Source organism: Macrosteles quadrilineatus, unplaced genomic scaffold (assembly GCF_028750875.1).
Source record: "Macrosteles quadrilineatus isolate MER2022 unplaced genomic scaffold, UCM_ALF_1.0 Scaffold_8__2_contigs__length_117827958, whole genome shotgun sequence".
Classification (NCBI taxonomy): Eukaryota; Metazoa; Arthropoda; class Insecta; order Hemiptera; family Cicadellidae; genus Macrosteles; species Macrosteles quadrilineatus.
The window spans coordinates 78,573,641-78,600,010 of NW_026542601.1; the positions used below are offsets into that span (position 1 = coordinate 78,573,641).

Below are 26,370 nucleotides of genomic sequence, written 5' to 3' on the forward strand. Positions count from 1 at the left end.
ACCAAAGTTTCCGCTGTCGTCGGTCTGCCTCGGTTCGTTGTGTGTAATGTGTATTCTTATTCTATTCTGTAACCTTCAAACTGTTGGACAATAAAATAGTCAAGTGTAATAGGCCTATTATTATATTTTTTTAAATCAGGATTCAACAAGACTGATCAACAACAATATGTGAGATGGCTTAGTTTCTGTTTCTATTTTCGAGTTATTTTATGAATACAGTTTGAAACCAACTTTTAAGAAGCCTTTATTTTGGAGGCTTGAAGAACTTAAAAGTTAGGTTTGTAGTAAGTTACTAAATGTAGACAATGCTTTATTTTAAGTCTACATGATTTTAATTAGGGTACATTTTCTTTTTGCCATAAGGTAAATCAGCAAAGTGACCTAAACGTTTGACCATGTGGAGATATTTTTCTAGAGGCTTTAACAATCAAGGGCTAAAAAGAAGTCTTTGTTTTGATAAAACTGACACTCATTTGAAGGATGGCAAGAGTAGCCAACAGCGGTGTTGTATCAAGGAGCTTCTCCCTTGTGCTTTACAAAAGTTAAACTTATCAAAATGTAAAGACGGTAAACAAAAGTATGGGGAGGGGAAAAAAGGGCCAGAGAATGTTGGTCACCACTCATTTTTTGAAGCCTTTGGTTGGAGCGGAGCTTTGGTTTTCGGATGGGTAATATCTAAACAGATTTGGCTTCGACATGGTTGGACTCAAGATCAAGACACACGACCCACAAGGATTGTATCTGACCAGAATTTTATTTCATTCTTGTCTCATATAGGCCTAGTAAATACACAGCCACCAGCGTCATTTGTTTTACCAGTACCTGTTTCACCGTCAAAGAGTAAGAAATCAGACATCCCAGACGTAGATGATGAATTTGACAAAGCTGCTGAAGAATTGCTAGTAGTACATAAAAAAGCCATCGCTGAAGCATTAAACCGAAGGGGTATTTCTTGCCTGTCTAAAGCAACTGGCTCAGAGGCTATGAAGTATTTCAGACGTGCGTCTGAATTAAAATACCCTCCTGCAAGTTTTAATATGGGTCAATGCTGCGAACTGGGTATCGGAACTAAGCAGGATTTCAAGCAAGCTGCGGAGTGGTACAAAATAGCTGCAGATCAAGGACATCCAACTGCCACCTATAACCTCGGAGTGTTTTATGCCCATGGCTGGGGAGGTTTAAATGCTGATATCGACACTGCCCGTCGATTATTCACCAAAGCAGCCCAGCTTGGCCAGCCTGATGCCATAGCGGCTCTTGAAAGGGAATCTAAAAACGACATGCGATATATTACAAAAGCAAATGACTCGTCATTAGACCGTATAAATAGTCATGAAACTAAGTCATCTAATTTGAACTACTTTGCTGATAATATCAGAAACGGACTTGGTGATGGAATCTTTATGCAAGGATATGACTCTAAATGGGAAGTTCCACTTACCAGCACACTGCCAGTAGCAATCTAGATTAAAGTATGAGTATTAAGTAGGCTATTAAAAGTATCATATAAGATAGTTTTAAGTAGGCCTATGTGCTTAGGATATTAATTAATATAATTTTTAGCCTACTGTACTTATGCATTAGGCTATTCAGGCCTACAGTTTATTTCTCAGTGTAAGGTCCAATAGCTTTGCTGCTTGAGCATCAGATCAGGCCAACTACTGTTATTGTGCCGAGACCTTTGCCATGATAATGCTTATATCAAAATATGTTTTCAGAAATCCTCTCACACCAGCAGTTACACTACAATAGGCCCTATACTTCCATAAAATTCCCCACTGTTTGGTCTTTTTATTTTTGTAGGCCTTCTTAGTTGAATGCATAGGTACCGTAACTAAACTTGTCGTTTTGTGAACATGAATTGAACATCAAAGAACCAATCGAACAATACAAATTTTTTAAACAATTAAATAAATTTCAATGTTTTATATTTTCTGTTTTTAGGCCTAAGTTTCTTTAAGACACTTCTTCTTCCACTTATGAAATCTAAACTGACAAAATGAGCACAGTCTTGATCGAAACTATCAAGTAAAATCTTGTCAAGCTAAATCATTACATTACTTTTTTCAGGTAAGAAGTAATTAGGCCTAGCCAATTTTAAATTTTTTTGAGTTTTTCTCATCAAATTTGGTATTTTCATAGACTTATTTTAATTATGTTGATTATGTTGATGTGGATTATGTTGATTTAGGGCCTTAGGATTAATTATAACTCTAGGGGACTAGATTTTTGAGTTTTGACACTAATTCAAAAAAGGAATTTATTAAGGTCCACCACTTATTGGTGAGAAAAGAGGTGGTGTTCAGGATATTTTGTAGCCTAATATTACAGCTTAAAATAAAATGTGACAGATGCCCTTGGAAGTTTTTGTACCGTAGTTTGTGAGTTGCCTCATTCTAGGGATGAGCATCGATCATCGATGTTTTTGAAACATCGATGTTTTTGGCCAAGTATTGAGATACCGATGTTTTCCATTACTGGAGAGTTAAAAAAGCAGACGAAAAACATTGATGATTTCGCAACGATGTTATCGGTACATCAATGGTTAACCTATAGATGCTCATCCCTACCTCATTCTTTACTAGTCAGCAATTAATTAAGGTTTTTTGCTTTATGAATTTTTCTCCTGAATTTTAATTTAGGTTAGGCTGACTTCTGTGTTAACTAGGTAGGCAACGTATTGATTGACTTAGCTGTCAAAACATTGATGTTTTCACGATGATGTTATCGGTAGCCTACATCGATGGTTGGCATGGATGTTACCCGATGGTGAATATCAATGGTTGACCTATCGATGCTCATCCCTAATTATGATTAATAATAACTGAGTTTGAGTTATTAACTTTTAGGTCCAGTCAAACATTTTGGTTTTGAAAATTATTTTCAGTCTAAAATACTATGTTTTTTTTTATCATTTCAGGTAAAATGGCCAAGTTACTCACCTCAATAATTGGAAAACATTTAGTCTGCGATTTTAAGTACTATTTAAGAGGATTAAGCTCAAAATTCTTATTACAAAACTCGGCCAGCTTAAAAAAAATAGACGTCAAGATTGTATATCAGCGAAGGTACTTCAGCAGTGAAAAAGAAAAGGAAACAAGATTACAAACTCAATCTGGCTCACAACTCAGCGAAGACGTTAAACCAATCACATTCAACACTGTAAAAGAAACAACAAAAACAGCTTCGTACTTAGGTGTTATTTTATTGGGAGTCGGTATTACAGGGATTATTTTTGTTACTGTGTTCAAAGAACTGTTTTCTAGCAAGAGTCCAAATAATGTTTATTCCAAGGCTTTGGAAAGAATTTGTACGGACACACGTGTGCAAGATGCATTGGGAGAACCGATAAGTGGATACGGTGAAGAGAATAGGAGAGGAAGACGTCAACATGTCAGGTAACTCTCCACTTTCTGCAATTAGCCTACATTGTATTCAACAAAATTTAACAATTTTAAGACTACAAATCTGATTCAGGCAAAGCAACTCCTTTTATAGAAGATTTTACTATTTACATACATTTCGGGTTGTATTAACCCTTCATCAGGTCTATAGAAACTTGGCCTATTGCTGATGATGGGTTAATACAACCTTAAATGTATATATAGTCGAATGTAATAGAAAAGAAGTTGCTTGGACTGAATAAGGTAGGCTACGTAAACTTGATTATTTAGAATTGAGCTACTCCAGAGGCTATTAACAACCATGAAATAAACAAAACTAATATGTGATGGATTTTTGCAGACATTTTCTACCACAGTTGGTAAGGCATGTTTTCGCAAGGTTTCAGAATCTAGAATTTGATTACCGTGTCTAGCCTAATAGGTGAGAATGTATAAACCTAGCCAAGGCCACACTAAAAAAACAGGCCGTAATGCTCGCCAAGCATGACGTCACGATAGAAGACGGCTATGACGTATAAGTACTTATTTATTTATTTTCCAATGAAAGATTAAAACAAGCAGCTGATCACAAACGGCAAAATTACGTCATTGCCGTCTTCTATCGTGACGTCATGCTGGACGAGCATTACGGCCTGTTTTTTTAGTGTGGCCTTGACCTAGCCAAACCTGAAAAATTTAGCAAAGAAAAACCTGTTCTTTCGTATTGTACGGAGGCCACTCTTAGACAGCGTGATAAGGCGGTTGTGTTAGGTCGGGTTATTATACATTTTGTGTGACATCTGGTATCGTTCGATTCATAACCAAACAAGGAAAGTCCTACAAACATCTTAATGATAACCCAACCTAATACAACCGCCGCAGCGCGCTTAGTGAAACCAACTCTAAACAGTTAACTACACAGTTCTCTATGTGGTTTTTCTAGATTTTTGTATCTGATTGTTGTTGGATATTAGTATATTTTCATCACTAGGGTGTAAAATGACTCTTTTCAACTCGAGCTCAAGTTTCACAACTAAAAATGAGTGAGGGTTAAAAAACACTTTTTGCCTGTGTAATGAACTTAATTTTTTTGTCATGTTGTACCATTATTAAAGCAAACTAAGTTGTCATAAAACAAAAATAATTGGGTTGAACTTCCCAGGTTGAACCCAGCAGCCCTCAGGCAGGCCTATTACAATGTTCTTAATAAGAATTTTTACAGGCATTTCAGGCTGAGTCTAATTAAACTGTTTTATTCCCTTTAGTCATCTCCTTTATGAAAAAGATGGTGAAAAACGACTTCGGATGAAGTTTTACATCAATGGTTCAAGAAAACGAGCTACTGTCCATCTAGAAATGAAAGAGGTAGGCATTTTTTTACTGTGTTCTCATTTTTAAGCTTAGACATGTTTGGATACAATTATTCCTTTATTAAGGTTTTAAATATTTAGGTTGCTAAAACCATTGACCATTACTTTCTAGACGACCTGCAGTAACAGGAGACCCTTTTTATAACTGTAGGCCTATACTTTAGCCTACTGTGTAGCAGCTTAGATCATCTAGTTTCATTTATCAAGAAAGCATAGCATATGAACTACCTCATCAAAAATTATAAATATTGGTTGTATATCATGGTATGGGCAGTGGAAGATCTACTACTTCCACTACTGCTGTTTTGACAAACAAAGTCTTTCAGCTTATCCAATAGGAATCCCAAGTCAATGCAAAAATATTGGCATTGTAAACATTTCATTCTGACTACCCCATTTGTATAATATTTATCTACACAAACATTTTATCTATTGGGCTCAATTCTTTTACTTTCAATCATATTGAAAATCGCTTACGAAACTTCAGCCAATTTCAAGTTTAGGTTAACCTGGTTACATGGTTTGTTAGTTAAAAAATGTTTTCGTTTGTATTACAGGATGAATCTGGCAACTATGTCTACAGATATCTTTTTGTGGAACTGGATGATTTTGGCCGCCACCCGATTGTATTTGAAGACAATCGACACTCGCAGCCTCCCAGTGGTTTGACACCAATTGAACAACTTCCCTCCGTTAAATATTCCGATGAACTCGACCTTTCTCAACCTCTCAACATGAATCTCAACTTTCCCGATGGTGGGGTTAAGTAAATTCATTGAGAATTGCATTTTAGTACTGTGTGTCTGTAATCATCGTATTTTCCACGTATTTTATATTGATGTAGCTCATGTTAAGATGAAGTTTTATCTATTTTTAAATTTGTTTATGTTTTTTTTTTCAAAGCATGAGTAGTTTAATCTTGATGTTGATAATGTTTGTTTTTATAAACTTTTGTTGTCAATGAATATCAGTGCTAAGGAATGTTTTTGTGCCATTATTATGTGTATTAGAGTAAAAAGTACTGAATAAAATTCTCTGATATTGTAATAAGCATTGTGAATTTGGGCTTTTGCAAGGCCGTTATCTCATGATCTCAATCTTACTATATGAGATTTGATGGGTAATAATTTTCTTTTAATAATTTCTACAAAATAGAACACTTGATCTATATCGATATCCGTACCATTTTCTATGTTGTATCAATAGTCAAATATACTACCTAGAACAACAAATTGTAGACCTCATAAACAAAATGCACTACTGGTGCTAAATGACTATTTGGCCTTATCCTGCTATTTTAAAACACCTAGTCAACTATATGAACAAATATCTTAAATGATTACCTACTCGATTGGAGGAATGGAATAAATAAATTTAAAGGACATTAGGGATCGTAGTAATCTGTTGAACTGTAAAGCTAACATTGGTCCGGTTTTCAAATGCTATCCAAAACACAAAATTTTTTTATAGTACGATGATGTTATAAAAATAATTTATGTCACTATAACTACCCCATTTAAATCACGTAGTACTTTTTTAACCTTAAAAGTTTTTTTGTAAGCAGACAGATGAGAAACTTAGAGACTGATGAAGTGCTGAGGGTTGATATTACATCATTGTTGAATTTGATGACATCACTAGTTGTGGTGCTTTGTTTTTTTTTTGTACAGGTAATCTTTATTTCTACGTTTCGTGCTTAATCCGTTTATTTACAGGATGTTTCGTGATTATGTAGTGTGTTACAAACCCTGTAGGTTGAAAAGACACCGGTGGCAAGAAATAAATATTACCTGGCTTATGTTAAGATTGTTGGAATATGATCTTGTTTACCAAATGCTCAGTGATCAGTGTTTCCACAAGACCAAAAGAAAAATCCTGCTTGTATCCCCACTTTTATGTCATGAAAAATCCTGTTTTACCGTAAATTCCATGAATTTCATAAAAGATCATGTTAAATCTCAAGCGATATTTTAATGCATATCTGTAATAGCTCTTTAAACATTGCTATAATACTACGCGAAAACAAATACATTGAAATTACACAAAAAGTCCCGTTTTTGGAATTAAAATCCCCTGTATGGAAACACTGTCAATGATGCTACTTGTACTTATTTTGTAAATTTGTGTCATGATTATTTTGATTTGAGAATTTAATAAAGATGTTTAAGTTTAAATGTTTAGTTTTTACTCTCCTAGAATCCTAAGGATAGATTTTCTCAAAGTAGTATGTAAAATTAAAGTATTAAATATTATAATAAAATAATCCAGGACCATATAATATCAATGTTTCTCATCAATACAAAAACATATTTGTCATAAGGTAAAAGAAGCCAATTTATTAAAAATACTGTTTATTAAAAATATGTTGACATTGCATAAAATAATTGTCATGGATTAACATATTTATTTGGATATTTGTCTGCACTTTACCCTACAGACTAAGGCTGTTTTATCTATGATTACAGTCACAACACTATTTGTATACTAAAGGCAATCATGTGCGAGGCACTAAGTTTAACTTCTTATCTTATTGCTATAATCTAAAACTAAACTACAAACAATAGTCACAGCACAACAAACAAATCACAATCCTTAGGGTTGGATACAACATTACGTTAACACTCTCAACGAGTTTAGAATAATACTTATAAATTATCATACAGGATTTTGTGACCGGTTGGTTTAACAGCAGGATTACATAACTGATGAAATTTGATGAAAATGCACAAATAAACTCAAAAACAGGACGCAGCACAGCACGGGGCGACCACACCCCCCCCCCCTTGCCTAGACGCTCTCTGTGAGTTCCTTCGCATTACCAAGTACCGTACGTATTTGTTTTAGTGCGCCGCGTCCTGTCTGTTTGTACCCTTGGAATTTTCAAAGCTACTAGCTGCTAGCTCCTTCTTCAGCAGTTAAGTCTTTCTTTGTCCTTGTAGCCAAACTAAAATAGTTATTTGTGCAACTAGTGGGCAAAGCGGCACTTACTCGTGTTACACATCATATTTTTCCTAAAGTTACTATAAATCATATAAATAATATTAGTCTTTCAAACACTGTACAACCCGTTTTTAAGTTAGGTTAAATCCAAAAATTGAACGAAATGGGAAACGCTGCACCAGCTGATCGTAGTTGTAATATCTTTAAGTGTTGCCAACTTATTTTTAAGCGTACCCTACACAGATTACGTGCATAATAAAAGCACGCTGCTTTGTCTTGTTTGGTTGGAATACTAGTAGTGGTATACTAGCCAAAGTAAGGCTTTCTGTACTACAATCTGTGAGAGGAAGCCCCCTTTGTCGGGTGACTGTAGGAAAAAAATACTAGTTTCAAAAATTGTATGTGTATTATATGTGCATTTTCATCAGAAAGATAAGACTGCTGTCAAACAAATCCACCACAAAATCTTTAAATACCCAGGCCTAAGGCCATCTTTACCAACAAATGTCATAATCATACACATTTTTATTAAATTACTAAAACCTTATAAAGTACTACTGGCCAAACTTTCCTTACACGACACAAACTATGCTGGCTTATACAATATCTAGTTATATACGGCATTGGTCTATTGTAAGGGACGTTTAATACAAATAATGTTTGGTAAAATATTGAGGTATATCACATAGTTATTGCAGCATTATATTGCAGTCATGTAAAAATTTTTCTAAAAATGATCACAGGTCAAATGTTTTAAGCTGAAAGTCTTTATCTTTTTACATCGACACTTTTTAACCATCAGTTTTTCCTACAAAAATAACTTTACTCAAACATATTAAGGGTATTTACTAGATTGGATTCCGTCCAATTAAACAGATGATGAGCAATTATTGAGGATAGGAGGACATTAGAGGTTTGCGTTTGAGATCCAGAATGTATAAGTACTCGGTGACAACTAACTACAAAAACTATTTCTCCTATTAGTTGAAGTTGCAATCAGTATTAAAGCAAACATCAGTCTAATCTAATCATCACTTAGGCCATGTACACACGTTGCGGCGCCCGCCTGGGACCGTACATATGGCAGCGGCTGCCGCCGCGATTTTGACAGCCAGTACTGTATTTACCCAATTTTTTCTTTTTTTACGCTTGACAATTCTTTTCAGCAAAAAAACTCAACTAACTCTTGCCACGCAATGTTTTGTTGTTGCATTGTATGTCCCAAATGCATCATTTTTGTACTTCTTCAATGAACAGTTCAGTGTCAAAGTTTTCTGGTTCCACAACAGCACGCATGGCCATAGTAAACTTACGCTACAAGCACTAAATCAACTCCAGCCACAGCTACACACTTCACCAACGCACAGAGAGCGGTGTCCACAGGGCAAGCGCGCAGATGTCTGTGATCCTAGTAGCAACTGCAGCCAACCGTGGCGGCTACCACCCTCATGTCAACTCTAGTAACTCCAACCGCACGGGAGCCGCGGCGGTCGAAGGGAAAACTACGACCGCTGCGGTTTGTTGCAGTTGATTGGAAGTGGGCGGTTGCATGTGAACGGTCCCATTCGCTCCCTTGTACTTTCAAATGCCACAGTTCCCGGGCGATAGCAACCGAGGCAACTGCCGCCCACATGTGTACAGGGCCTTAGTGAGTGAAAACATTATATCTACTTCACTTGTAAAATTATGTACTTGTATTTAGGACTACACATAGTCATAGACATTTAGCACTTAAAAAAAATACCCCAATACTGTACTTATATTCCAACAGGTCAATAATTAAGTATATAATTTTTCTAGTTGGGAAATTATCATTCCCAGAAGCTATTTAAGTGCATAGTCCTTTACAGCAGACACTATTGCAAGCATTTTCTTAGTTTTGTGAGGTAACTAAGAATTCAACTCCATATTATTTGAGTTACAGTGTATTACAATTATAGCCCACTTGAGGACAGCTGGATTCAGTTTCCAACCATCAAAAAGCTTCTGACTTTTTTCAAGATCGAACCAGCGACCTTCTGATTACTAAAATGTAAACAAGCACTAATAAATCTGAGCACTAAAAATCAAGAGTATGATATTACGCCAAAGCTAATCCAACTTCTTAAGACAAAGCAAATCTTCCTAAGATAAGCAAATCTTCTTAAGATAAAAGTGACTATTCCGTTATCACAAACATTACAGCTATGTCGCCTTTTGCGTATTTGTATAAAACAACAGCTAAAATACACAGTTAAGTAAAATAAAAATAAATAATCCTACAATCAATAAAAAGCTTAGTAAAACCTTGAGAAATTTGTTCAAGCATTATAACTCTCAAAAAATACAACATTCCAGATGGGAATGTCAATTATATTCCATTACTTTTCCCTAAAATTGAGAAAAATAAAAGGATAAAAATTTACTACAAAGATGACAAAAAAGAGAAATGAAATCACACAAAAATAGTTAATCTCATCACACAGCCATAAGGTTGTCTTCACTAAGGATGGTGAGAAAGACAACACCCGTGGGTGGCAAGGGTGAGTCCGGGTCCTTGGGTTTCTCGGGTGAGTTAAGCGTGACTGCCAGTGGAGTGGGGGAATGATTCACAAGCGCCGGCAGTTCGCTTTCACCCAAAACCTCATCAGGCAAAATCATATTATGATTTAGGACCTGAAACAAGTGTTAAAATATGTCAAACTTCTAAGAAGAGGAGTATTTGATGCTCACATGACTTAGGTTAACAACATCATAACGGTACATCACCTCTGGCAGTAAAAATCCTACGACAAAAAGTTTTAGTTTTGGGCTTTGAAAGTTGATAACCGACAATTATTGTGGTCATTTGTTTTCAACCAGCAATTGAACAACGTAAGTTAGAACTAGATTGATAGCAGTGGTGTATTCATAAATTTTCCTGTTCGAAAACGCTCACAATTCTCTCGGAAAACTTGGGTCGGGTATAAATATATTGGATTTTTGGATAAAGCAGAGTAGCAGTGCTGTTCCCTTGTGTTTTCACTCCACAATAGCGTTGACACAGTATGAGGCAAAGATTAGCTAAACATGAGTTTTGAATGTACAACAGACTAAGTCACTAAGATCAGCTGTTTTTTTTTTTTTTTTTTTTTTACAGAACGATTGATTTAAAACCCTCTAAATAAGAAATGCTTGATCTAGTTAATTTGACTCATCAGTGAGCGATAGACTAACTAACACAAGTAGACTCCTCATCCCGTTGTAAATTTTGAAGCTCGTTTTTGTGTCTAGTTCATGTCTGGTAACACTGACCGCTAGTGTTGACAAAATTTTGCTTCTTTTATTTTAGGGTCAATTTCGTGATTTGTGCTTTACTGTTTGGTTAGTTAGTCAAATCAAATCAAATCAAAATATCCTTTATTCATTTAAGTACAATTGTACAGGAATAGAGTCAGATCTTACAAAATAAAATGTTTTACATTTAAGAACTAATAATAAGACAGAATATTTATTTTATTTGTTCTCCCAAAACTCTTCAAGAGAATAAGGGGCAATTTTAATCAAATACTGTTTCAGACAATTTTTAAACTTTTTTAAGAATCATTGTTTATGATTAGATCATTTTATTTGGTTAGATAGGGTTTTAAATGACTGAAATAACAAGAAATAAATAGTAAACAAAACACGACCTCTACAGTGCACCGTACAGAACTAACAATAAAATTGGCTTCAGATGATCAACAAGGATGATAAATCTACTCAGGGATATGTTTTATCTATGAGTGAGCGCATAATATTTTTGATTTTGTTTCCAAAAAACAACAATCTTTGGGTGAAAAGGTAAGCACTCAACCCACTCTGCTTCCACGATTCACTCACGAGTTATTTTGTCCAGTTACTAGGGCAGGCATTCTCAACTGTTCGCCAAACTTATCAATAAGATTTACAAATAGGGAATACATCTAGATTCTAAACACCTTGTTTCTAAAAACCTGATTTGTAAAGACCTAGATTCTAAAGTGTCCCTCGAAAACTGCCCTGCACTGCTCTTGAAACTTGAACGGATCACTATTACTACCTAACGCATACTCCTTCACTAATTACATCAAAAACAGTAAACACCGACATTTCATTTGCTACCAAGATTTTATACTTTCTGATTCTGATAGGTAGGTTTACTACTCAAAATTTATTGCGACAAAAACGTGTCTTTATGACACAAGGATCATACACACTTTTCAAGACCCAGGGTTCTAAAACTATTCTTTTACCTGTACTCTCAAAGGCTTATCAATGTCTTTTCTGTAGAACACAAAGGAACTTTCCCACACAGGATCCAAGTCTGAAGAAACCTTAGTTTTCTCTTTGCTGCCTTCACAGGTTAGCACACAATAGGGGTTGAGCTCTGAAATCACACACTTTATAGAACACTACATAAATGTATGTAATCTGTTCAAACACAATAGGTGAACGGTTCGTCAAAATAACTGAATAATTTTAGGAATGGCTTTTATTGTAAACTAGCAACAGTGCCCGTTGTGGTTAAATACAACGGTCTCTAGTAAAATAATGGTTATGAAATTCATACACCACTTTACTCACTAATATTAATGGTACAGTTTAAACACATAACATTAGAATCACACATTTAACATAAGGAACACACTTTAAACATGAATGCAAATTGTTAACAACAACATTTAACCAAAGAAAAATTAATTAGATAACAATATAACAATAAGCTGTTGAAATATTGACACATGTTTCGTATGATTAGATTATGCATACTGGTAAACCAATTATTGCCATCTATAAAAATAATTGGCTTTTCTTTTCCGAGTCGGGTTAGCTCTTCTATCCGACCGATTTTCATAATTTTGGCCTTAAACTAAAGGTATGGACGTAACGCAGATTTGCCATCAAAGCATCGGCATTCATTTTGACGTATATTTCGAGTTATGCACAAACTGCCTGCCTATACATTTCTTATAGGTGTTAAATTTGGTTTTTTTCGAGTTCAATGTTTCGCAGGCGAGCGATGGTTTACAGGAGGGCTCTTCTACCTGCCCAATTTTCATAATTTTGGTCTTAAAATTAAGCTATGCAAGCACATATTTCTCATCAAGCATCATCGTTAATTTAGCTAATGTTAATACATTAGCTTAGCACAAAATAAGATATAATGTAATTAGAACTGCTGGAATACATCTTTAATTGAAGAGAGAAAAATCTTTGGTCGAGTAATCTCGACCAAAGATTTTTCTCTCTTCAATTAAAGATGTATTCCAGCAGTTCTAATTACATTATACATTTTGGTCTAAAAACCTTAAGTGAAATACCAGCTTTCATTTGAGCTATTGATTATTAAGATCGGACTACCTAAAGCACACTGCTGAATCACGAATCAATAATAAATACAATCGTTTTAGTACCTATCTGCAATCAATGATACGTAACTCTATTTTTATTTAAGTTATTTTATATGTCTTGGTCTTAAAATACTTCAAAGGCTTTCACTTGAGATATTGATAGTTTTAATCAGTTAAGTTCAAGATACTGTATCGCTCAATCAGAAAATATAAATTTGATTATATCTTGGATATGGAATTTAGTTTTAGATACATTTACTTAATTCTAATTACGTTATTCTATTTGTTTTGACTTAAGAACCTTCATCGATGTTAAATATAATATAAAAATAAAATGTTTGTTTAAGCCTGCCTTTATTAGAAAAAGAACAGCTGTAATGAAATTATTAAAATAACATCACAACAATTTAATGGTGTAAATAAAAACTATTAGTGGAATGTGTTTGAGAATCTTGTTGTTGGTTTTGTGAATAATAATTTTGTTTAATGTAAAAAGTGAGTATTTATTTAAATATAAAAAGTAAGAAAACTTTTCAGGTGTGGGCCCAGGGCTGCTCATGCCATAAAGCTAAAAATTAACAATCAGGGCTGCTCATGCCATAAAATAAACCAAGTAAGAACAGGGCTATTAATACCATAAAACTAAAACTAGAAGAACAAAGTTTGAAGTTGTCTCTTAGCGTGAGTATATCAACATTTACTAATAATGACCAGTGAAAATGATTATAACACTATTCAAAGACTTTAAAACGTGGAAACATTTACTATGTGGGAATTTGAGATTAGTGTGTTGTTCAAAGCACGAGAACTGATAGATGTAGTTGACGGAACTGAAACCTTAGATGAACAAGGTGATGATGCATCAAAAATAAAAAAGTGGAAGGTAAAGGATGCCAAGGCTCAACATTATATATTGCTAACAATTGAACCAAATTAAACCTCATATTTTAACTTGTAAAAACGCCCATGAAATGTTTCAAACACTAAAAAGACTTTTTCAAAAAGATACTGAAACCCAAAAATGTGCATTACTTCAGGACTTTTACAACTTCAAGTACAATAGAGAAATTGATATGATGAGTAACCTTTGCCTAATACAGAACCTAACTTATAAACTAAACCAACTCGACCAGAAAATAGATGACACAATGGTGATAACGAAGATCCTGACGATACTACCAGAAAGCTTCAGACATTTCAACAGTGCCTGGGACTCGACATCAGCTACGGAAAGGACACTCGAAAATCTGAAAGCTCGACTTGTTCAAGAGGAAAGTAAGATGAAATCTATGGACAGCAGCAGTGGTAATGAATGTACAGTTGTTAAGGCTAGCTCTACTCAATATGAACAAGGTATGACTAAATTTAATAAGCCTAATAATGTAAAATGTTTCACTTGTCAAAAGATAGGTCACATTCAAAAGAATTGTCCTAGTAAAAAGTTTTGCTCTTTTTGTAAAAAGAATAACCATTATGAGTCAAACTGTTATCTTAAAAATAAAGTTAAGGAAAATAGGCCAATGATGTGTACTATTTGTAAGAAAAGTAACCATGATACTAAGAATTGTTTTTTTAGAGATAGGTCTAGTGAAAATAACAATAACAAAGATCCTAAAAACACCCATAAAACTGTTTTTCTGACCAAGGTTAAGGAGGAACAGGTAGGCCTAATCCTTGAAACAAGTATGCCTAAGCATATAAATGAAGTAAAAGAAGTTAACAAGGCTTTTGTTGTTGACAGTGGTTGCACCCCAAACCATATGACCAACTGCAGTAATATTTTAAGTAACTTAAAAGAGTTTAAACAGGAAATATCAGTCGCTAAGAAAAACCAGTCAAATGTTTTCTCTAGGTATTGGTAGCATTGAAACAGACAAGTGTATTTTAAATAATGTCTCTTACGTACCAGAACTTAGTAATAATTTAATGTCTGTAAATGCCATTACGGAAAAAGGTGGTACAGTTGTCTTCACTAAAAATAAAGTAGAAGTAATTAAAAACGATGAAATGATACTTGAAGGTAATAAAAATAGTCAGGGATTGTATATAGTCAATTTAAGAAGCAGCATTTGTAGTGAAAATAGTCTCTCTAATGGTAATACCAGCAATGTCACAATTCAGTCAGGTGAGGTGGTAAATAACAGCAGTCAACAAGAAGACAACGGTGAAAATCAAGAAAATTCTAGTGAATTAATGAAAATATGGCATAAAAAGTTAGGACACCTAAATAATGAGAGCATCAAGAAACTAACTAAAATGTCAAGTGGAATGCCATCTGATATAACAAAATGTGAGAACATATTTTGTACAGCTTGCATTGAAGCAAAACATACCAGATTGCCTTTTAATACTGTTAGGGAACGAGGATCAAAGCCCTTACATATAATCCATTCAGATGTGTGTGGAAAAATAGAACCCTCTACACATGACGGAAAAAGTTACTTCCTTACTTGCATTGATGATTATACTCATTTCTGTAAAGTATATTTATTGAAAACTAAAGATGAAGCCAATCAATACATTAAAGAATACATCAATGAAGCAGAAGCATACTTTAACCTTAAAGCACACAAAATAAGATGTGACAATGGAGGTGAATATGTTTCGACAAACCTAAAAAATTGGTGCAAGGAAAAAGGGATTGTGCTGGATTACACTATTCCTCATACACCACAACTGAACGGAACTGCAGAACGAATGAACAGAACTCTGTTAAATAAAGCTAGAGCAATGCTCTTTGATACAAATCTGTCAAAAGACATGTGGGGAGAGGCAGTGTTAACAGCTGCATATCTGTTAAATAGAATCCCATCTATAACTGTCGATAGAACTCCAGCTGAAAAATGGTATAACAAGAAACCAGATCTCTCTAGACTACAAGTATTCGGAACGGAAGCATACTGTAAGACACTAGGTCGACTAAAGAAACTCGACAAAAGAAGCAAGAAAATGATATTTGTTGGTTATGCTTTAAATGGATACCGAATGTGGGATGAAGAGAAAAGAAAGATAATCATTTCAAGAGATGTGATTTTTGTAAAGAATAGTGTTACTACTAAACCTAAAACCGATGATCCACAAGATGTTAAAGAAGAAGCTGTACTAGATGAAAGTGAAGAACTAGAAGAAGAAGACACTATACCTGAACACGAAGAAGAACATGAACAGGAACCAGAAGACCTATATCAAGAAGAAAATGATACTGATGAAGAAGAACCTGAAATAAGAAACCAAAGATATAATCTTCGACAAAGAAACAACATAAAAAGACCTGTCAGATATGAAGACTACGATCTTAACGCACTTTTGACGTACAATGAATGTATCAATGGAGATGAAAAAGAAAAATGGAAAATTGCAATAAATAATGAAAAAGAGTCTCTGAAGAAAAATGAAACTTGGGAAATTGTTGACAGAAAAGAAACTTTAGGAAAGCAAATTTTAACAACTCAATGGATTTTCAAAGTCAAAGATGATGGAACCTATAAGGCGAGACTTGTTGTTAAAGGATGTCAGCAAAAAGGGAAAATAGATTTCAAAGATACATTTAGTCCTGTAGTGGACAGTACTTCACTAAGATTACTTCTTGCTATAGCAGCACAAGAAAACATGCATATACAAACATTTGACATTAAAACAGCATTTCTATATGGTCTAATGGAAGAAGACGTGTATATGTTGATACCAGAAGGTTTTGAAGATCAAGGTCAAGTCTGTAAACTAAATAAATCATTGTATGGTTTAAAACAGGCCCCATGCTTGTGGAACAAGAAATTTACTTCATTTCTTAAAAGTCAAGGATTGACACAACTGAAGTCAGATCAGTGTATTTTTATGAATCCCGATAACGATCTCTACTTAGCTATCCATGTAGATGATGGCATTTTGATTGGTAAAAATGAAGGAAAAATTGCAAACCTACTAAAACAACTTGAAGATGAATTTGAGATGACGATCAGTCCAAATCCAACAGTTTATATAGGGATGGAGATCAAACGTAACAGGGACGGAATTTTAATCAGCCAAGAAAAGTATGCAAAACAAATTCTTGAAAGATTCAATATGAAGAACTGCAAAGAAGTAAATACACCAATTAACCTGAAAGATACAACTGAAACTCTTCATGAAAATACTACTAAAGGAGCTTTTCCTTACAGAGAAGCAGTAGGAAGTCTGCTTTATCTCACTAACAAAACCAGACCTGATATGAGTTTTTCAGTCAGTTATGAAAGTAGACACTTGGAAAATCCTGACAAAAATGATATCCAAAATGTAAAGAGAACCCTTAGATATCTAAAAGGAACACAAACCCATGGAATAAGATTCTCTTCAATTAAACGTGACAAAATTGAGCTGAATGCTTATTGTGATTCTGATTTTGCAGGAGACACTCAAGACAGAAAAAGTACAAGTGGTTATGTAATAATGTTCGCAGGTGGACCTGTGACTTGGAGCTCAAGAAAACAGCCCATTGTAGCACTTTCAACAGCTGAAGCAGAACATATTTCCGCTGCTGAATGCTGCAAGGAACTAAAATATTTGAAAACTCTAATTAGTGAACTTACTAACAAGCCAGTGAAAATAACACTCAACATTGACAATCAAAGCGCAATGAAAATGATTCAATCCGGCCAAATGAACCGCAGAAGCAAACACATCGATGTACGCTATTACTTCATAAGTGAACAATTTCATGAAGGTCTGTTTGCACTCCAATACTGTAGGTCTGATGAACAGTTAGGTGATATTTTCACAAAATCTCTTACTTACCCTAAATTTCAAAAGTTCAAAGAAATCCTCATTAAAAGCTTTGCCTAATTTTGAGTTGAAACTTAGAAATAAGATGATGAGGTAAACAATGTACTGTACATATAATGTAAATATTATTCATTAAATTAAATGGACAATAAATAGACAATCTAATAAAAACAGTGTATTTTCAAATGTTAAAACTTTTTTTTTTCAACTTTGTAAAACACAAACAATATTATTAACTAAGCTAGCAGTATGGGTTTACAAGAATCTAGCGTTGAGAAATATATAAAACATTTTATTCTTAAGGGGGAGTGTTAAATATAATATAAAAATAAAATGTTTGTTTAAGCCTGCCTTTATTAGAAAAAGAACAGCTGTAATGAAATTATTAAAATAACATCACAACAATTTAATGGTGTAAATAAAAACTATTAGTGGAATGTGTTTGAGAATCTTGTTGTTGGTTTTGTGAATAATAATTTTGTTTAATGTAAAAAGTGAGTATTTATTTAAATATAAAAAGTAAGAAAACTTTTCAATCGAAATACCAGCTTCCATTTCATTAAAGCACGCAGCTAAATCACGACCAACACAAATTGTTCAAAAAATAGAGTTATTTATCATCGATTTATAGCCAAACGATCTTGCTTGCAACCTCAACAGTACTTTCATAATTATTTGCAAATCCTCACAAATTAGGCTATCCGATGACCTATTAATTAATAAAATCGGTTCAGTAGAACAGTAGATTTAGTTGTACAAAGTTTAACAACAACATCTTTAATTCAGTATTTTCTCACTACTATAAACCTGGAGGTTGCTTAATGTTTTTGCAAATAACTTTGAAACGATGAGGAAATCGACCAAAGTGGAAGGTGATATTCTGAAAGAAAATAACATTTCCTACAAATTACTATTAATTTCTTGAATATACTCAATAAAGGCAGCCTAAAGTTGGCTACAAATATAAAATTGAAAATATAAGCTTGGAACAAAAGGAGTCTTAAATGTATTAATTTTTTATTTCTTTATTTTTTTACCTTAAATATCTAATAAAATCAAACTTTCATAATTATTTGCAAATCTACACAAATTAGGCTTTCCAACGACCCATTAAGTAACAAAATCGGTCCGGTAGAAGTCTAGATTTAGTTGTACAAAGTTTAACAAAAATATATCTAATTCAGTATTTTGTCACCACTATAAATTTGGAGATCAATTAGATTATTGCCAATATCTTTTAAATGGAGGGCAAATCAACCAAAGTGAATGTGATATTCTGAAATAGAATAAAATTTACTACAAATAACTACTATGCAATTCTTGAAAATACTTAATAAAGGCAGCCAAAAGCTGGCTACAAATAGAATCATGAAAATAGAAACTTAAAAAACCCAGTTTTTAATGTATTTTTGTTATTTTTAATTTTTCACCACAAATATTTAATAAAATCACAATTTCATAATTATTTGCAAATCTACATGGGTTAGGCTTTCTAATGACCCATTAATTAACAAAATCGGTCCAGTAGAAGTCTAGATTTAGTTGTACAAAGTTAAAAAAAAAATCCCAAACTCAATATTTTCTCATTACTATAAATTCGGAGGTTGCTTAGCTTTTTTGCAAATAACTTTTAAATGGTAAGGAAATCGACCAAAGTGGAAGGTGATATTCTGAAAGAGAATAAAATTTCCTACAAATTGATACCATGCACTTCTTAGAAATATTCAAAAATGGCAGCTAAAAGTCGCGCCCAAATAAAAAGTGTGAAAAACACCGTTTTCAATGTATTTCTTATGGAAAACACGTTTTCTTTAATTTATCACCATAAATCATAACAAAAACAAACTTTCAATAATTATTTGCAAATCTACACAAATTAAGCTTTCCAACGACCCATTAATTAATAAAATCGGTCCATTAGAAGAACTCCAGATTTAGTTGTACAAAGATTTTTAAAACTGAATTATATATAGAATAGATAATCTACTTTTTTGTCCTAGGACGCTAGGCAAGAGCATGAGATTGTTTTCCACATTACTTCAGGCTAGACCTAGGGGTTGCGGCAATATCACTTAAATAAAATCCATTGGTTTGGTGATTTGGCGGGATTTGGACCTGGACATCAGGGACTGAAGTCTTGCGCTCTAATTACTAGACCAGCTCACTCCCCATATTGTAAATAATCAACTTAATAACTAAGCATTTAAAAACAGACAAGGATAAGCTTGAAGTTGATGTGATTGGGTGAACTTGACGATTATGTAACCAAGATAAACTATTATCGACTTGTACTAATGAATCAAATCAAATCAAATCATGTTTATTAGCACATAAACGTACAGAGGTTATAGATAAATGCACAGGTGCTTCGTCATTCTCGTTATAGCCAAATATTATATAATGTCCTTTCTTAAAATGTATTTAGTAATAATAAATAAAATAGTTGTTTAACATTTGAGGAACTCTTTGTATAGACTAGCCAAAAGGTTTAATAAAAGAGGTGAGGATATGTAAAAAGCCTTGTGTAACAAACGAGAAGCAAAAAAACCAAGTTGACTCACTGGACGACCATTTTCCAGGCTCAGCATTCAGCTCTGCGTTGTGTACGGTGACTACAGTAACCCACTCAGCATTGCCAGAAATACACGAACATAACAGACTCTTGGGCAGATCATTGGTTAGCTCCCTGCAAACAATCATCAACAATATTATCGCTACAATGAGGGACATGATGCTTACTTCAATAGTCAGTAGCTCTTTGATGGCTGGAAGCTGAGTCCAGCAGGCCTTAATCAATGGTAAAGAATCAGCTGTTATCAGTAAGTAAAACATGTTAACATGAGTAGTGATTGTGGATTAGATAAGAGTCCTTGATTAGCTTTAATGACTAAACCAACGCCATCAGCAAAGCTATTCAAGGAGATTTAATTTTCTTTATGGACAAAGGTGTTTGAAAATGGCATTCTGTTAAAACGTAACATCCTGATTGTTCCAATCGTAACTGCTGACAAGTTCTGTAAGCTCAAGTCAGTTTATATCAATGCATTTTACTAGGAAAAAGGTTTTAATCAGACTGACCTGAGGTTGATGTCGTTCTGAGAGAACACTCGCAGCATGTAGTTGGTCGTGTCAGCAGCTCGGAAGGTGGTGGGGATGATGATGTAGCGGCCGGCGGCCAGGCACCCTCGGTAGTTCAACTCCCGCTTCCGCTTGTGGTCCAACCTCACCACAGTGGGCGTGTGGTCAAACTGCTTGTGTAGCCGTGTCTGACGGTTCTCTTCTACCTGTCATGACAGGAACAACTTTGCAATAAAGAAGAAGTTTCAATTGCGCGGACGTGTCAAAAGTGTTCTATTAATTTAAATTTGTTAGCTAAGCTGCTACATCGTTAAAAACATCCATCCACTTGGACATTTAAGATAGAGCTAACATAATTCAACAATTTCTCTTCCCATCTCTAAGTCCTCATCGGTTAAAAATGCTGTCAATGACAGTGAAATGTTTTAATTTGATGTATGTTTTAAATTGTTTTTGTTTTTCGTTTCTCAGGGCAGAGGTGACCCCTTGCACATTCAGGTAAGCTTGCTATCCTCATAAAAAAAAACTTAAACCTTTGCCCTTGAGCTCTAAGTTACATAGTTAAACTCCACCATTTTAACCTGTAATGGTGTTTCAAACATTCCAAGTGTTCTTTACACAGAAATAACACTGGATATCCAAATCTAAGAAACGCATGCTGTACAATGCAATAGTCCGAGATAGAAAATATTGTACATTAGGAAGTAGATAAACCGTGAAGGTTTGTTACTGACTGACTAAGATTAGCTGTTTCATTAGTTAAAAGCACGAGGGCTGGATCCTGTTTTGTACTTCCAAATATTTAATTATGTTTGTTAACATAACAATAAAATACCATAGTACCTGAAATAGGTAAAGCAGACTCTGACGGATCACAAATACTAATTAAGATTCATAAGCAAATATCTTACCTTGATTATAAAAAAGTTGATAAGGAAATTTGTGAATCCATTAGATTCATTGTCAATTTCATGAAATTGCAATAACTGAACCAGCAATTCCTCTTCTTGTTTCTTAATATCACAGATATACTGAAACAGGAAAATGATATATTTTAAAAATATTTCACCTCCAGATTACCAAGACATACGGTAAGGGGTTTAAGTACCTGTTCCTCAAAGGTTGCCTAAGGTTGCAGTGGCGCGCTATTTTCAGTTCACATGGAATCATCATCAGGTATGCAAATAATTGAAACTTTGCTTCATAATTAGGTCTTGTATTGTTACACTGATACTGTATTTACATACAGGGCCGCGTTAAGGGTCTGTGGAGCCATGGGCAAACCCAAAAGCAGCGCCCCCTTTTTTTCAAGTGCGGGCGGGCGGTGCCCCTAGGCATATGCCCAGTCTGCCCGTTTATAAAAGTGGGCCTGTTAACGAACACTCAACAAGCGTAACTTAACTAGAATGGTTTACATAACAGGAAGTTTGGTTTAGACTCGGAAAAGTCTTCAAAACTCAATTACTTAAGTCACAAAGTGCTTCTTCTGACTTTTTTAAAAATTGCTTTAAAAACGGAATGGGCAAAATTTTTTGACAATAATTATACTACACTATACTAATCTCTTCAGAAAATTTCCTACAGCACCAAATTCTTAGATTGCATTTACTAATACACCCTTAAATCACAAAAGTAGTTGGCTCATGTAAATTTGTAAAATATTTCAAATGCAGTAGCTACCTGAGGATTGCGCAGAAATGTGTCCTCTGCGCCGCCCGCTCGGTCTGCGGAGGTACCGAATGCGCCGCAGCGCCAAGAGTCGGAGAACACAGCCTCACGCCACTCACGTCGAGCTACGGCGAACAAGTTACGATTGAGCAGACGACAAATCACCAGTTCGGTAAAGTGTGTAACTACGTCTTCTAGAGGCATCCTGGCACAAAAAAACAGTAATTTTCAAAGTTCAAACTCAAACCAAGTCAAATGTAGAATGCCCGAAAGTTGGATGGTTCAAAATTCTCCAAAAGTATATACAGTAGAACCTTGATAACAAGACTCTCATGGGGATTGTAAAATAAGACTTGTTATCAAGGTTGACTTCTTATCGAGGTTTGTAATAACATGTGATTAGGGGTAAAATAATTGTTTAGGGGATTTGAAAATGACACTTGTTATCAAGGGCGACTTGTTATCGACGGTCTTCTTATCAAGGTTCCACTGTACATACTTTATTTCAAGATATTTCCTCCAGGATGCATACAATGACTTTGAAGGTTACACACCTGTCAGAAATCTATGGCATCTTGTCTTGTGCCAACCTAGGACTAGCCAGACAGTACCAAGACAGAAGGATAGAGATTTTATCTGATTGTCAGGCTGCTCTGAAAGCTCTTGACTCAAATGAAGTCACCTCAAAACTGGCCTGGGAGTGTTTCAACACCCTCTGCAGACTTGCATCACAGAACTCTGTAACTCTTGGCTGGGTCCCAGGCCATGTAGGCATTGGCGGCAATGAGAGTGCAGACAAGCTGGTAAAAAAAGGTGCGAGCATGCCACTCTTTGGACCAGAGCCATTTTGTGGCATCAGCAAAGCTGCCGCTAAACAATCAACAAATGGTCCAGGGGACAACACCTTGAGCGTTGGCATAATTATCATGGACAATCACTTGGCAAAACACTGCTCTCAGAACCAAGCACCCTCTTCACTCGCTGGCTGCTAAAACTGGGGAGAGGGCAGGTCTAGCAGGTACTTGCTCTTATCACTGGACACGGCCATTTCAGGAAACATCTCCACACTCTAGGAATTGTCAATGACAAGCAGGAGTGTCAACTTTGTAACCAGTCCGATGAGACTGCAAAACATATTATTCTGGACTGCAATGGACTACGGGCTAGGAGAAGGGCTCTATTTGGTCTAAAGCAGCCAGGTGACGAACCAGACGCTAACATTGGGCAAAAGCTCCTGCACCTAGTCAAGGACACAGGCATAGGCTTACCCAGTTAGTGGCAAGTGGGATGCACAATAAGCTTCGGTTGACGTGCTTGGACCATGAGTCCTCCCCTCTTACAATCAATCAATCTACACACGTGTTGTCACATTCAAACCCCTATCTATTATATATACTAGATGACTGGTTTTGGAGCATTTTTGCTCCATTTTCAAATCCAATAAGATCGTTGAAATCAACTTAACGGGTGTCGATCTTCATTGTATTCGGTCCATTGTCTTTAAAATTTACATTATCTATTTGGCCCCACAATCTATTTACCAAATTCTCTATTGAAGATTTGTATTAGCCTATTAATGTGTGGGTTTAAATGTTACTTGTAACATGTTTTTAATAGGTTTTCACAAAATTAGGCCTACAGATCCAGACAAATAGCAGACCTTTACCAAAACTCAGCCTTGTCGTTGAAGTGCAGCCCGAGCCTTTGACGTTCAGACTCCTTCACTCTGGACCAATCAGAGTTAGAGGACAACAATCGGCTCAGGGTGGCTGTGGAGTACGCGTACTGTCCCTCACTTTCTGGGCCATCCTCACTGTAACATGTAGCATAGTTAACATGTAGCGTTTTACGGAATCACTAACACACTCTAGTCTGAAAGACCTAGCTGTTCATGTACTCAAAAAATGTAGACTCATCACAAAGAAAATTGGCTTTGTTGATTGGCAGGAATTGAAACAGTTCCTCTAAAACAGGGTTATTGCTCTTGAATGACTAGAACTAGGCGTAATGTTAAGAAAAAACTGTCTACTCTACCCAACAACAACAATATTTTGAAGTTTGTGATCAAGTAATCCAATTACAATTTTCGAATTTTCCTTTCCTTGGGGTTACATTTTTTTAAATTATTTCTGGTTGTGTTTCTACTTCTACTTAGCATGTTTTAATATTTTTGGTGAGGTAATGGTCCAAACCCTGGTCTTGTTGCTATTTAACGACAACCTGTAGTTAGATAGTCCCAATGACAAATGACATTTAAGTGTATGAACATGAAAACCCCCTTGCTTGGAATCAAACCAACAACCTTCAGATTTGACGATCAACACAACCACTTGGCTACACAGATAAATTAAAATCAAAATATTCAAAATTCATACTGTGTGTCAATCTTTGATCCCAAACAATGAGCGGACCTTTATCAAAACTTTGTTGTTGCATTTTAAGTATTTTAACTTAATTTTTGGTCACTTTTATTTGAATTTCAACAAACTAAGTAAACCACTTTCTTAACTGGCAAAATTTTTACCAGCCTCTAAATTAGCTAGTCTACACTACTAGCACTCATACTTCTATATATTTGGCTTCCTTTGTCAAGGTAATTTTAAGAGGATTTGTTTAACATAAAATTGCGCCACCTAAAGAAAACATGATATAACTGTTGCAAAATGATTTTAAATTACATGAATCAGTAAACAGACATAATTATTTACATTTTTATGACTAAATTTCGGATCTTACATAAAACACATTTAGTAAATATGTTATCCTTAAATATTTTTTAGACATAAGGTACTTAAGTCAGTTTCACCTTGGTCCAGTAGGGGGTCGACGACCTTCTTCTCTAGGGTCTCGCAAACGAACCATAACCACTTTTTCTCTTCCTCTGTACAAAAATAATATTCAGTAACATTTTTGGCAAATTTAAATCATCATATTTGATTTGTAATACTGTAAGATTGTATTGTTAATTAAATACTGACTTCCATTGTTTTCCTTATACTGTATAACTATATTTATAAAAAGTGCCTATTACGTTTTATACATCAAGAGCCAACTAATTTGTCCAGTTTAAAGTATATAAGAGTAAAAATGTGTATGCTATATCTTACAACCCATTTTATCTGGTTGAGATTCAGACAGATGTATCTTTACGATTCTATAGATTAAGATTGTAAAAGTCAAATCTGTAGATTCTTTTTGTTTTCCACTCTTGAATTACACCAGCAAAATAGATAGATTACTTTATAAGAATAAGTTTAATAAATAATAATCAAGCTAAGAAGCTATCATAGTGCTGAAGTTGTAAAAAAAAAAAACTTTCAACTTGACAGTATAAAGTATTTGAAAAAGTGAATCTTTTTGTTGTACAAAATACAAGTCTTACAAAATTGTGTTGAACAGTGACTAAAAATATTCTTTTAGAGGATACATATAGGATCCCACTTTCAATGGTTAAAAAAGGTTCTGAACGTATTATCCAACGGGATATCAAATGCCTAGTATACTCTTTTTTACTACCATCCATGTATAATAGAATTTAAAAATTCTGCTGTATCCATCAAAATGCATAAATAAATAAACCAAATGAAATTAAAACATCTTTTCCACATTTAATTTTAGATAATCTACAATACATAAACAGCTGATCATTACTGACTTGAACAACGTTCGAAGGTTAGTCTCTCCAAGAGGCACTTTCTTGACTCCAGTGACATGGTAGGCGTGGCCTCTGCTCAGCCCCAGCGGTGTTCTAGTACCAATGTCAGTGTACACTGGGGCCTGCGGACAATGGACAAACTATGAGTTTTAATAATCCAACCTAAATAAACCCCCAGTAAACATGTT

General features: G+C 34.7%; 2 protein-coding genes across 7 annotated transcripts in view; one reads left to right on the top strand and one right to left on the bottom strand.

The window, feature by feature from the left end:
* The first annotated feature begins 17 nt into the window (after window positions 1-17).
* On the top strand, window positions 18-6,927 carry LOC128999815 (mitochondrial import inner membrane translocase subunit Tim21-like). Of its 6 annotated transcripts, none has more exons than XM_054426503.1 (5): window positions 20-277; window positions 1,945-2,070; window positions 2,921-3,398; window positions 4,649-4,748; window positions 5,311-6,927. In XM_054426503.1, the coding sequence occupies exons 3-5, from the start codon at window positions 2,926-2,928 to the stop codon at window positions 5,521-5,523; spliced, it is 786 nt and encodes a 261-aa protein (XP_054282478.1). In that variant the 5' UTR covers window positions 20-277; window positions 1,945-2,070; window positions 2,921-2,925; the 3' UTR covers window positions 5,524-6,927. The 6 variants fall into 6 exon arrangements, 5 of the variants coding, with proteins under 5 accessions (XP_054282477.1, XP_054282478.1, XP_054282480.1 ...); XM_054426505.1 differs by having other exon boundaries at window positions 20-168; XM_054426506.1 differs by lacking the exon at window positions 1,945-2,070 and having other exon boundaries at window positions 20-168.
* A 1,552-nt stretch (window positions 6,928-8,479) lies between these two features.
* The window catches only part of LOC128999791 (calpain-5-like), a 32,577-nt gene continuing 14,686 nt past the window's right edge, over window positions 8,480-26,370 (bottom strand). Inside the window, exons 6-14 of the mRNA XM_054426469.1 lie at window positions 26,183-26,304; window positions 25,334-25,408; window positions 24,194-24,340; window positions 22,540-22,732; window positions 21,771-21,890; window positions 20,860-21,065; window positions 20,343-20,467; window positions 11,926-12,059; window positions 8,480-10,348 (exon numbers count right to left, since the gene is read on the bottom strand). Of these exons, the coding sequence (XP_054282444.1) occupies window positions 10,151-10,348; window positions 11,926-12,059; window positions 20,343-20,467; window positions 20,860-21,065; window positions 21,771-21,890; window positions 22,540-22,732; window positions 24,194-24,340; window positions 25,334-25,408; window positions 26,183-26,304 (1,320 nt within the window). The 3' untranslated portion in view covers window positions 8,480-10,150. The remainder of the gene's footprint in view (window positions 10,349-11,925; window positions 12,060-20,342; window positions 20,468-20,859; window positions 21,066-21,770; window positions 21,891-22,539; window positions 22,733-24,193; window positions 24,341-25,333; window positions 25,409-26,182; window positions 26,305-26,370) is intronic.